Source organism: Ipomoea triloba, chromosome 3 (assembly GCF_003576645.1).
Source record: "Ipomoea triloba cultivar NCNSP0323 chromosome 3, ASM357664v1".
NCBI classification, from domain to species: domain Eukaryota; kingdom Viridiplantae; phylum Streptophyta; class Magnoliopsida; order Solanales; family Convolvulaceae; genus Ipomoea; species Ipomoea triloba.
Genome location: NC_044918.1, coordinates 11241687 through 11254695, shown reverse-complemented (window position 1 = coordinate 11254695; position 13009 = coordinate 11241687). Strand labels below are relative to the sequence as shown.

General features: G+C 34.7%; 1 protein-coding gene across 1 annotated transcript; it reads right to left on the bottom strand.

Annotated features, from left to right (window-relative positions):
• Positions 1-1327: 1327 nt before the first annotated feature.
• LOC116014324 (zinc finger BED domain-containing protein RICESLEEPER 2-like) lies at positions 1328-1905 on the bottom strand. The gene is made up of 2 exons (XM_031254358.1): positions 1562-1905; positions 1328-1463 (listed from the first exon to the last, which is right to left on the bottom strand). The coding sequence occupies exons 1-2, from the start codon at positions 1887-1889 to the stop codon at positions 1429-1431; spliced, it is 363 nt and encodes a 120-aa protein (XP_031110218.1). The 5' UTR covers positions 1890-1905; the 3' UTR covers positions 1328-1428.
• Between the last annotated feature and the right edge of the window lie 11104 nt (positions 1906-13009).

The window sequence follows — 13009 nt, the reverse complement described above, 5'->3', positions numbered from 1 at the left end:
AAAGTAAGAGGCACCGACCTTTGTGATAGTTTGTATATAGGTCAATTCAAATGTAATTTTGTTAAAATATATCCTCGGAATATAATTAAATAGGTTATCGATCTCGATTTCCTCGGTCGCAAGAGAGCCAAATGCATTGAAAACTTGAAAGGATCTTTAAAAAGCTACCCCGACCTGAAGATTGGAAGATAAACCCGACCCACTCTACTCAAGCCGGTCCTTAAATCGTAAGAGTAAATACCGGGATTAGATCTCGACGTAAGCCCTCCGAAGTAATATGGGCGTAAGTCTCCAAAACCCGAGAAAGGGATATCGAGGGGAAGTGCCCTCGTAACGGGCCACAAGATCGGAAAGAAAATAGTCCCTAGACTCTTAATCCCGAACAGGGTATAGGAGGAGAAATGTCCTCACACCGATTAAAAAAACCATTAAACAAGATCGGGAAGTATGAGGAGAAGTGTCCTCAATAAACGATGATAAAGATTGGTGCAAAGCTGAGCTTCGAAAGTGAAGTTGGGTAATAACTGATCATCCGAAGGTCGAAGCCCAGGAAAATGGCAGTAAAGGACAAGTGATGAATAAAATAGTGATAGTAAAAAGAGGGTGTAAATGTCGTTCCACTGAGGATTGGGACTATGGCACGTATTTGTGTAAACTGTAAAATTCTAGGCACTGAAGTATTGAAATTCACTAGAATCCAAGTAAGTTAAGATTTGGGAATTAAAATAAAAGATGCAAATTAAATGAGGAATAAACTATATGATAAGAGAATGCGTCAGATTAGGGGTATTGCAATCTTGATTAGGGGTGTGCATTCGGTTAACCGTTCGGTTAACCGAACCATTTTAACCGAACCGAATTAACCGAAGTTTTAAATCCTTTAACCGTTAACCGAACCGAAGTATGTGTTACCGAATTAACCGAACCGAAATTTTTTTCGGTTAATCGGTCGGTTAACCGATTAACCGAACTTTTTTAACCTAAATGTTAAAATTCTAAAAATAACACCTAAAATAATAAATTCAATTAAAATAAAATACATATCATAGTAAATTAATAACAAAATATACAAAAACAAAATGCAAAAACATTCATAACTTCAAATCTTCAATCCAAAACCCAAAGTCTAAATATCCATAGTCCATAGTCATACTACAAGCAATTTCACATACAAAGATTATAAACACACATCCATAGTCCATAGTCCATAGTCTTCATAAACATAACAACAACATGCAAAAATAAAATCAAAGTTCATCCCATGATTGCCATCACTCCATTCCGGTTTCATCCTACAAAAGTGTAAGTATAAATAATAAAATAATAATTAATCACTTAACCAAATAATAAATAAAACTAGCAAATACAACTACTTTCAAATATGAATTTTTACCTTAGAAATCCAAAAACAAACACCTTACCCACAATTCACAAGGTAGGTTCCATTGCATTCCATGAAGAATCTAAAAAATAAAAGACCAAAAACAAAATTAATATATTAAAATTTTCATTTGTGTAATGAAAGTAAAATTTATAAAGAAAAGAAATAAAATTTACATACCATTTTCAACACTTTCAAAGTCATTTAACTCTTGAAGTTCTTCAAAAACATCTAATGAAACTGTTGAATTTTGAATCCAATCTTGATAGCACACAAGAGCTTGAGCCATTCTAGGAGTTAAAGAACTCCTAAAGGAATCAAGAACACGTCCTCCGGTACTAAAGGTAGACTCAGAAGCAACCGTGGATACTGGAATAGCTAGCACATCTCGAGCCAACAATGACAAATAAGGAAATCTAGGGCTATTAACTTTCCACCACAACAAAATATTAAAATCATCCTTTACTGGCTCCGTAGCTTCATTGAGATACTTATCCAATTCTGACATTTGATCCCCAGAAGTACCTCATTGAAGTTTGTGCCTTACAAACTTCTCTTGCATACGCTTTTTCATCCTAGCTTGGCATTCTCCTATATTCGAACTAGATGTTGGAGTGGAAGTAGATGACACATTGTCATTTGAAGGCTTATAAGCATTAAACAATTCATAGACCGCATCTTTAACCTTCTTTGTCATTTCCACACCTTTTGGACCCTCAAACATATCTTTCAAAGCAAACTCAACATAGCAAAACTTGTGTCTAGGATCAAGAATAATGGCAACAAAAATCAACATATTCAACTTGTCAATGTTCCTCCAATATTTGTGAAATTTATCTTTCATCTTCATTGCCATTAAACTAAATTCATTCTCATCCGAAGCTTTGCACTCTCTCAAAAGACAATCAATTTCACATATCTCATCAAACAAGCAATTGGAAGTAACATAAGAAGTCCCGGAAACTCTATTTGTAAGCTCATAAAAGTGCTCCAAGAATTTTACTAAATCCCTAACAACATTCCAATCACTTTCAATAGGCATACCATCCCCCGATTCAAGATCATCTTTAAAGTTCTCATCTTGTAAATCAAACATATAGAAAGCTTTTTCAAATTTTTGAGCACAATTTAGCATCAAATATGTTGAATTCCAACGAGTACTAACATCAAGGCACAACAAACTTTTGCTTTCTATATTCTCACTTTCAACACACTCTTTACATTTTTGCAATCTAGATGGAGATTGCCTTACATATCTCACCGCCCCTTTAACACGAGCAACCGACTTATTCAAAAGTTTCAAACCTTCATTCACAATCAAATTTACTATATGTGCAACACACCTCATATGCATATATTTTCCATTCAAAATATTTCCATGCTTACTCCCAAACTTTTTTTGCAAATATCCAATAGCAACATCATTTGCACTTGCATTATCAACCGTAATAGTGAACAATTTATCAACCCCCCAAGAAAGCAAGCATTTTTCAATCAATTTACCAATAGCATCACCTTTATGACTTGAAATTTGACAGAAATTTATGACTTTCTTATGCAAATGCCAATTATCATCAATAAAGTGAGCCGTGAGACACATGTAATTAATTCTTTGCAAAGATGTCCATGTATCCGTAGTTAGACAAACTCTATTACATGAATTCTTCAACAAGTGTCTCACTTTGATCCTCTCATCTAAATAAAGTTGATAAACATCTCTTGTGATTGTTGTTCTTGAAGGAATGTGAAACATAGGACAAGCCACTTGAACAAATTCCTTCAAACCTTCACTCTCCACAAATCTAAAGGGTAGTTCACACTTCACAATCATATTTGCTAGGGCCTTTCTAATTGCTTCTTGATCGAATTTCCAACTTGAAATAGCCCCTTCCCCTTCATTACCCTTTTTTTGCACAACAATTTGAGATTGTGACTTGTCAACATTATTAGGATTTTGATTACATGCATTCATGTGATATTTTAATGATGTAGTTCCATTTCTCTTGGTATCACAAGCATATTCTTTCCCACAGTGCACACATTTACATGAAGTAACACCGGAAGATGAAGTAACTTTTTTAAAATGAGACCAAACTTCTGACCTAGATTTTGTTACTTTTCTCTTTTTTGAAATTTGACTTGCACCTCCAGTCTCACTTGTTGAAATAGCAACTTCATCTGACGAAAGAGCCGTATACAACGGAGAAATTTCTTCCATTGACATCTACAAGCAACATTAATAAAATTTCTCAATGCAACATAAGCTACATAAATTATCAATACATACTCAAATCATCAATGCAACATAAGCTAATTAAGTAATTAGCAGATACAAAACATTGGATCACTGGATTACTACTTAAAAAAATAAATTTTTATTATTAGAAAGAAAAAATATATTTAAGTATTTAACACTAAAAAAACATTGTTAAGATATATATATANTAAATTTAATTTAACACTCTCAAAACCTAACTAATCAACTAATTGAAAATAAATTTATAAATAAATTCAAAGTACAAATTTATTATTACCGTATCTCGTTGATGGTGGCCTACTGGCGGTGGCGGACTGAGTGCAGAGATAGTGAGGGCTGGGGTGGCTGACGGAGTGACGGGAAATGGGCGGTGGGATGGTGGCGGACTTGGGCGGTGACCTTTGAGTGAGACAGAGTTGCGGTCGGCGGTAAGGGCTGAGGGGCGGTGGCGGTCTGACCGTGCGAGAGAAACACTGAAGGCTGAGGGGCGGTGGCTCTCTGGCGGTGGGCGGTGGCTCTCTTGCAGTGGCCGGTGGGCGTCTCACGTCTGACGTCTGGGGCTGAGACACAGAGAGGCGAGAGCTGACGAGTTACGATGGATTGAGTCTGAGAGCGAGAGAAATTAGGGATTAGGGATTTAGGGCTGAGACACAAAGAGGCAGAGAGTGGCTGCTAAGTGCTAATAATCCTAATATGTTACTCCGTATAAGTGTATAACTTAATATTATATATATATATATTAAAATTTTCGGTTAACCATTCGGTTAATTCGGTTAACCGGCTCTACCGAACCGAATTAACCGTTAACCGAAATTATAGGAATCCTTTAACCGTTCACCGAACCGAAAAATTCGGTTCGGTTACGGTTAACCGAAATTCAGCGGTTCGGTCGGTTAACTGCCAATTGTCCGTGTTTTGCACACCCCTAATCTTGATGCTCTAACAAACATAGAATTAGGGGAAAAGCAATTAACCAAGGGATTTATTGGCAATGCACTCAAGAATTCAGTTCAGCTACTTTCGTAATCAATAAACTAGAATTAGGCTAGGATTTCCCCACTTTCGTGATGCATCAATCATAACCTTAAACACAAAAGCATTTTAAGCCCCCAAATTGCCCCTATTCTCATAGTAGGAAAAATTAGGTTGAAAGTAGTTAGGCTTGAGTCTTTCACCCAACTTTTGTTGTGATGAAATCCTCTCCAAAGCAAATCAATAAAAGCTGCGCATCAATTATCAATAAGAGGAATTTATAATCCAATTCAACATAAAAACCTAGGTCAATAAATTATCCCCTTTATGCAATAATCATAACCCTAGCATCAAGAATAGCAATAGAACCCTAATCCAAACCCAAAAGCTAACTACTCATGCATCATACAAGTAAACAAAGCAAAGTAATAATAAATAACCATGAACATTGCAAGAAATCTAAAAAGAAAGTAAATAAAGGAAGAAGAGAACTTTACTAATGATGAAGAACAAATCCAACTCCAATTCGAGATTCCAAGCTTGAAGTTAAATAATATAATGTAAAACTAATCTAAACTATGCTAGGGAAATCTAAGGAAAAGAGAGAAAAATATACTAAAACTAACTAGGGTTGGGAACCAAGTAAGGGAACCCCTTAAATTGTAGAAAATATGCAGAATATATAGCAGGCATATGGGCCTTGGGCCATGAGGCAGCTTCCAAAATTGATCCGAAACATACCAAAATCCTTTCTTTGCTACTCGTTTTAGGCAGTTGCACCTATAGACACCAAATATATAAAAGAGTATCAATTTCCTATTAAGAATTAGGCAGTTAATATAAAAAAAAACAACTAAAATAGGGATTGAATAATGGTTCAGAATCAAAGACATCAACAAGCATCCTCGATAATGATACCAAGATCGAATTCAAATTGGGATAAGGCACGGGAAAATCCCAACCTAGCAAACCAACGGCCTAATAAAAGAAACAAAGTAAACCAGTAAATTGATCGGACCCGTGCGTTCGACATAAACTGCAAACCCAACCGTGAGGGTAAGAAATGGAAATATAGCAATTCGGGCCGACCCTATAGTACTCCCATATGGTGTCGACCTTAGCACCTTAAGGAATGGGGGACTGGTAAAGGGCTGAAAATCGATCGCCTTAAGATGAACAATCCATTAAAAACAAAAATACACAAGTAAGTCAACTTGGAGTCGGCAAGACCGACCGATATGGTTGCAGTAGGCACTAGGCGCTAGTCGAGCGGTAGACTAGCGCCTAACGCCTACGCAGCGACCTATGAAAATAAAAAAATAGTGCATGTGTGTGGGTGTAAGTCATATTATAGGATGCTACGTTGGGAATGGTTGGGATCGCTCAGTTGGTAGAGCAGAGGACTGAAAATCCTCGTGTCACCAGTTAAATCTGGTTCCTAGCACATGATGAATTATATATATATATATATATATCCTACTTCTCTTATTTATATAAATAAATAAATTTAAATATATATATAAATATAATAAAAAATTAACAAGGTCGACTCGCCCGAGTTAACTCGGCTGAGTCGGTCACCAACTCGGCCCAGTCGGCGAAGTTAGGCGCTAGGCGGCCGCCTAAGGAGCAATTCGCCTCAGCCTAGGGGCGCCTAGGCACCCTAGGCGATCGATTTTTGCAACAGTGCCGACCAATAATAAACTTGTAGGGATCTATCTCAAATGCAACAAAGCACTTAACTTGGTTATAATCGGCTTTGATATAATGTGGGTACAATGATTTTGCCATCCAACGAATTATATAAACTAATATCAGTTGGTCATAACCGACCTTAACGCAAATAAATAGAGCAGAAAGAATGGTTGGTTCCGATCTAAGCAATTAAAAATCAAGGAACGGAGGACAATTTACCCAGGAGCATACTCCCATGTGGTGTCGACCTTAGCACCACAGGGAGTGCGGGCTGGTAATGGACCCAAGAAGAGGGAATACTAAATCAAGAATGTCAAATTCTAAATTAAATAAGAAAAAGTCAGCTTAATTTGGAAAAATCACAACTGACCCCAAATCAAAACTGGTCGACCCTACAAATTCATGTCATAGTTAGTCATACTAAGGCCCTTATTTAACTATCTAATGAATGAGTAGTTTATGGTGAGGTGGATGAAAGTGATAAAACGAGGAAAAGTCCCCGAGTGTCGTGTTCACAAGGATGACAACTTAGAGAGGTTAAGCAATCTACCTTTCACTCCCGAGACAACATGTGGTTGAGAAAATTATGAAACACATGATTGATAGGGTGAAAGCTAAGAACGTAAATTTAATCAAAAGAAGTAAGACGGACGGGACTAGGACATATCAGATTTTGCACTTTCTAGCAATGGTGAGGATTGAATTGCCGATCGGTCGAGCTAAAGGGACTCAACGCACTATCCCGAGTGGCGTCACACTCAGTTTCCCAATCCTCATTCGGTTGGGGAATTTTATCGAACACCTTGCCTACGAATCCCCTCCGGACCTCATCTTTTCGAACAAAGGGTGGGAGATGTGAGAGTCAAGCTCTCACGCATTTGTGATATCTCGCCAAATGCGTGATCTTAGGCTCTTGGAGAGATCGGGGCCCTCGATTCCACAAGATCAACACAATCATACACACAATTTAGCAAGATCAAAGGTAAATCAAATCCTCAATTGACAATATCAAATCATAAGTGCAAAGCTCCTCAATCCTAGTCATATCCTAAAATCTAGCCACAAATAGGCATGGCAATCAACATTACCAAATCAAAATCCAATCCAATCAACAATAAGGTAAGATAGAATGTAATTTGACTAAAGAAGGAATTGAATTCACCAAGTAAAATTGGAAAGCAATTACAAGAAGATTAAAGAAATGTACCATATTGAAGCAAGGTAATTAACAATCAACACTTGGATCTCCTTCCAAATCTTCTTCTATCCTTCTTTCTCTCTCTAGAATTTCTAACCTAACCTTCTAATCTAAAATTGGAGATGTAAAAACTGAAGTGAAGTCCCTTTCCAAGCTGAAAATATCCCCTTTTAAACACTTCCCGCGCTTAGGCATAAGTTGCCCGTCCGCGCCTCCTCCACGCGTGGAGGGCTACTGGAATGATTCCACGCAAACTCCACGCGTGGGGCTTACATGGACAGGGCAATTACCACTAATATTATCATTCAATTGTGGAAATCATACTTTAATGACCCAGATAAGTCCCAAATAGCTTTGTTCAAAATAGGTTTTGAAGCCCCAAAGAGGCATAAGACAAAAGTAAGTCTAAAATTGAAGGGGAAACCAAACTAGCTACTTTATTGGGTCACAATGAATCCAAAAAAGAATAATATTTCAAAAGGAATTTATAAGTTAATAATATGTTAAATACACCTTTAGAACATGCTTTTCTAAATGCATAATTATAACTATAAAATAATTATAAATATACAAAGCATGATAGGATTATGCATATTAATATATTATTAACCTATATATTCAAAATAAATTGCAATACTTTAAGCAATTTATTATACACCGCAATACCGCAATATTAAATTAAAATTCAAAGAACAAATTAATATTTGCCTAAAGATGAATAATAATTTAATAAAGAATTACGAAAAGCATCAATTGAACAATTAAACTAGAAGAAGCTCAAAAAGGATGAAGGTAAAGCCTTAAGTAAGCCCAAGAACCAGAGAAGGCCCATTTATTATTATAAGTGAACTCATTATTTAAAGCAAATCCATATGCCTTAAACAACCAAATAGGACCAATTATAATAACAATTTTTTTTAAGTAACTGGGCCTGGCCGAAATGGGCCAAACCCAGCCCAACTTTATAATCTTAACCCATCAGCTTCTAAATAATACTACTAACCCAAAACCAAAAACCTAGGAAATTCATCCGCAGCCAGCAGAAAGAAACAAGAGACGAATGGAAATATGGTTCTGATATGATTAGAATTTACAATTTTAAGCTAGTTCTCATAAAGTTTGCTATATGCATTGAATTATTTTTGTATTGGGCATATAAGTTAAAACTTTCAATTATTGAAAAGTATATAGTTATTATAGATTATTATTAATTTTTTCAAATTTTATAATCCTTCAAGTTTTGGATTTATGTCATTATTTGAATAATAATAATAATTTTATAGCTCTTTTAAATTGCTATTATGGTGTACAATTTATTTATGAGCTTATTGAATTTCATACATAATTGTTCACTAGCATAACATTATATTGTCTAGTTATGTGAATTTATATATGCCTTTAGAATTGCATATGTTAGGAATTAAAAATTCCTTGTTAAGTTGAACTTTATGTGTGGACTTATATACGGTAGTGCATTATGTTTAAGCATGTTATGACCGTCTGAGGTGTTCACTTGAGATTAAAAGTATTTCCCTAAGGTGAACTATTAAGATTTAAAAGATTATCCGTCAATTATGCCTTTTGTGTGAGAAAACATGACCAGGGAGGATACTTGGAATTGTTTATCACATTGTTGCATAATTGTTTTTAGGCTTTAAAGTTGATGCCTAAAATATCAAGATAATCATCTAGTGATCATATAATTTGATTAATTAAAGAGTAGCCACAGTATTTAATTGAAATTTCGTAAGATCACATACAGTCATAGACGAATTGGTTGTAATTAATTATATGATATAATGAAATTTAGCCCACAGGCAATTTTATTATATTCATATGATTAGTTAGGGTAAAAACACCAAACTATATATGATCGTAATTTAGCCCACAGGCAATTATGTCTCAGAATATAGTTTTGGTGAGTTTTTATCATTACAGATAGGAAAATCAATTTATTTATTATATGGTTATGATATAAATTGAGAATTGTCATTTTCTATCATAAAGTTTTGATATATGTACATATTCAAAGAATATTATTCTTGAGGTTTATCCACATGAAGGTATTAGTTTAGTTTCTTTTGTGTGTATTTTTTATGCATTAAAAGGAAATTAGATTAATAGCTTGACACATTAATATTCTTTAATGTACATATATCAAGTGATCAATACAATTCCATAACTGAAAATTTTGATCACTTTGTGATTAATTACATAAACTATAATAAATTCCTTTCGGTAGATTTTATCATAGCTTATGTAAATAGTCAGGATAAAAGATCAAATCATATTTCTTAATTTACCCACATGGATTGAGAAAAAGAACATGATTTGATAGTTTTATCATAAGCTTATAGATGAATCTAATCGAATAAAACTTTAGCCCACAGGCAAGTTTTATGTCACTAGATTCTTCTATCATTTTGATAATAATTTTATCATAAATTTTTAGTTGAGTCTAATTGAATAAAACTTTAGCCCACAGGCAAGTTTTATGTCACTAGAATCTTCTATTTGATTGTCATAAAACCTCAGTTGAGTCTAATTGAATAAAACTTTAGCCTACAGGCAAGTTTTATGTCACTAGATTCTTCTGGTTAAATTGATGATCAAGATAAAATTTTATCATACCATTCTTTTTAGAATTTATAACTTAAGGTCGGTTATAATTCTATAAGGCATGTGTTGCATTGGCAACACATGTATTTTGTTAATCTCCAAAACTTAGTAACTTGAAATTGTTACTATACATGGCTTACTTGGTTTTTCAGCCCAACCACAATAGATCTTTTCTGTATGAACTTTATATGATATACTTTTGGATCCTTATATTGGAAGTGTACATATCTTGCCAAATTTCAACTAGAGCAATTTAATTTGTTCAAATAGTTGAAAATTGTGTCTGCTACATGTACATATTTGGTATGTCCAACTATGGTGGGGAATTTTATTCTTTGTTAAAATTAGTTGGACATGAGGATCGTTAGTATGTATGTATATCATTTATATAATGCTTAAGAATGACTTAATCAGTGAGAGTAATGGCTTGACTAGTGGGAGTGGTCATTTGATCATTAAGATATCCCATTTCAAGATTGTTCCAATTCAGGGATAAGACACCTTGCCTTGTTAATTATAAATAAGTTCAAATTGTTTGAACTACAGTGCAACATATTTATGAAAATGTTGCAACAACACTAATAGTTTTTATTTTAACAATGGCATGAAGTTTATGGTGAACTATCATGAGTTGAATTCTTTAGCATTTATTGGAGTTTTTCGTCTCATCAAATTGATCCTGGGTCATTAAGATTTGAAAAGGCTCATAAATTCAATGTTGAGAGGCATAAAGCAAGCAAAGGCTCATGAGATTGATTCATATTGAGGATTTTTTTAATACAACATTTGTGTTGTTTCATAAAGTTACATAAATAAATCCTCGTTATTGCTCTATGGCATAAAAGTTGGGTTTTTCCTTTTTTATTTTGGAGATTATTTATAAGGTGTATGTTTAAAGTTCCATTGTAGTCTTAGACTTATTGTTTTGTCATTTAAAGCCATTGGAATATGGACTACTCAATTACTGTCTTTGGCTAAGGTTAATGAAAATGGAGTGACAGACGTGTCAACTCCGAAAACTTAGCCATCATAGATAGTATTAAAGATAAGGAGCTGGTCGTGTTAAATATTAGCATTTTGCTAATAGTTTCGAATCCTTACTTAAGGCATGCTTATAAGAATTTTAAGGATCATACAGGATACATGGAACTAATTATGTGACTATATTGTACGTACATACATTTTGTCACTTCTATGTAATATGGATGGTTTCTCATATGGTTATGCGCATATTTATTTAAGAAACATCCTCTAGATTGGACCAAGAATAAACGTAGGGTTTATTCATAAAGAATCTGAGTTTGAAATCAAATACATGTGATGCATCGTTGGTATTACTCATACTTTAATTTAGAGGACATACCACTATGATTCATGTTTTTTGATTTTTAAATGAAGGTTGTGCCAATGCCTGCACCAAATGGAAAATTATTTCCATTAATATTGTACAAATCAGGCGGTGTGAGTTTATTAGGCCAAATTTAGCCATTGTGGTAGTAATTAGTTTTTGATAACTAATTACAATCAAGAATGAACATAAGGTTTATTCATTAAAGTTTTATACCACATAAGGTACTTAGAGAATAAATTTACATTGTAATCATAAGTGGATACTACTCACCTTACGAGGAACTATCTCTATGGTTCATGTTTCTTTTGCTTCTTTGAGTTAATACTTGCACCAAGTGGGAGAATGTAACATTTTCCATAATGGCACTATTTAGTGGTGCAAGTTTAATAGACCATTTATGGTCATTATGTTATTGTGGTTTGAAACAGAAGTAACGGAAACCGTTACTTAGCCTATAATGATAGCATGTAGGCTATATATGCATGGTCCTCCCACTGCTCCTGGTTAAGGTCATACAACTACACCATCTAGTTCCTTAGGAGATAAGTGGTAGACAAACTCCCTAAACTAAGTTTCAAAGCAATGCAACAACTATGGCTGGAGGTAAATGATTCTATTAGCTTCCGCAATGAGGTTAGATCATTACAGTATATATGATTGTATATTTTATTCTAACACCAATCAGTTCAGCACAATGTACATCAAGGCGAAAATATCTAATGGGATTCGGGGTTCCGTTAGTGAGAAGCATAAGGATGTCCGAGCATTGCTCAAGGCTATTGACGACCAATTCATCACTTCAAAAAAGGCTTTAGCAAGCACCCTCATCATGAGATTCTCATCTCTCCGTCTCACTTCCGTCAAGGGTGTGTGTGAGCACATCATGGAATTGTGTGACATTGTGGCTCAACTTAAGACTCTTGGGATAGATATGTTAGATGACTTTCTTGTGTACTATGCTTTGTACACCCTACCATTATCATAGGACCTTTTAAAATCTCTTATAACACACATAAGGAAAAATGATCTATAAATGATTTAATGACCACATGTGTTCAAGAAGAAGGTAGATTGGTGATGGAAATGGGTGAAAGTGACATGCTGGCTACAGCACGTGTCAAGTCTAAATCTGGAAAATCTCGAGGTTCCACTTCTAAGGCTAAGGGGAAAGGAAACATTCCGCCTCAAGCTGACATAAAGAAGGTGCATACGTGTTTCTTCTATAAAAAGAAGGGACACATGAAGAAAGATTGCATCAAGTACAAGAAGTGGGTCGAGAAGAAAGGTAATATATCCTCATTCGTTTGTTATGAATCTAATATGTCTGAAGTTAATGCTAATACTTAATGGATTGATTCTGGTTGAACAATCCACATAGCAAACTCTTTATAGGGAATGCAAGATCTGAGGAAGCCAGTGGGAAATGAACAAACCATCTTATCAGGAAACAAGATGGGGTCACAAGTGGAAGCTATAAGAACATGCAAGCTTGTTTTAAGCAGTGATTTTGTTTTGTTTTTGAAAAAGACATTTTAT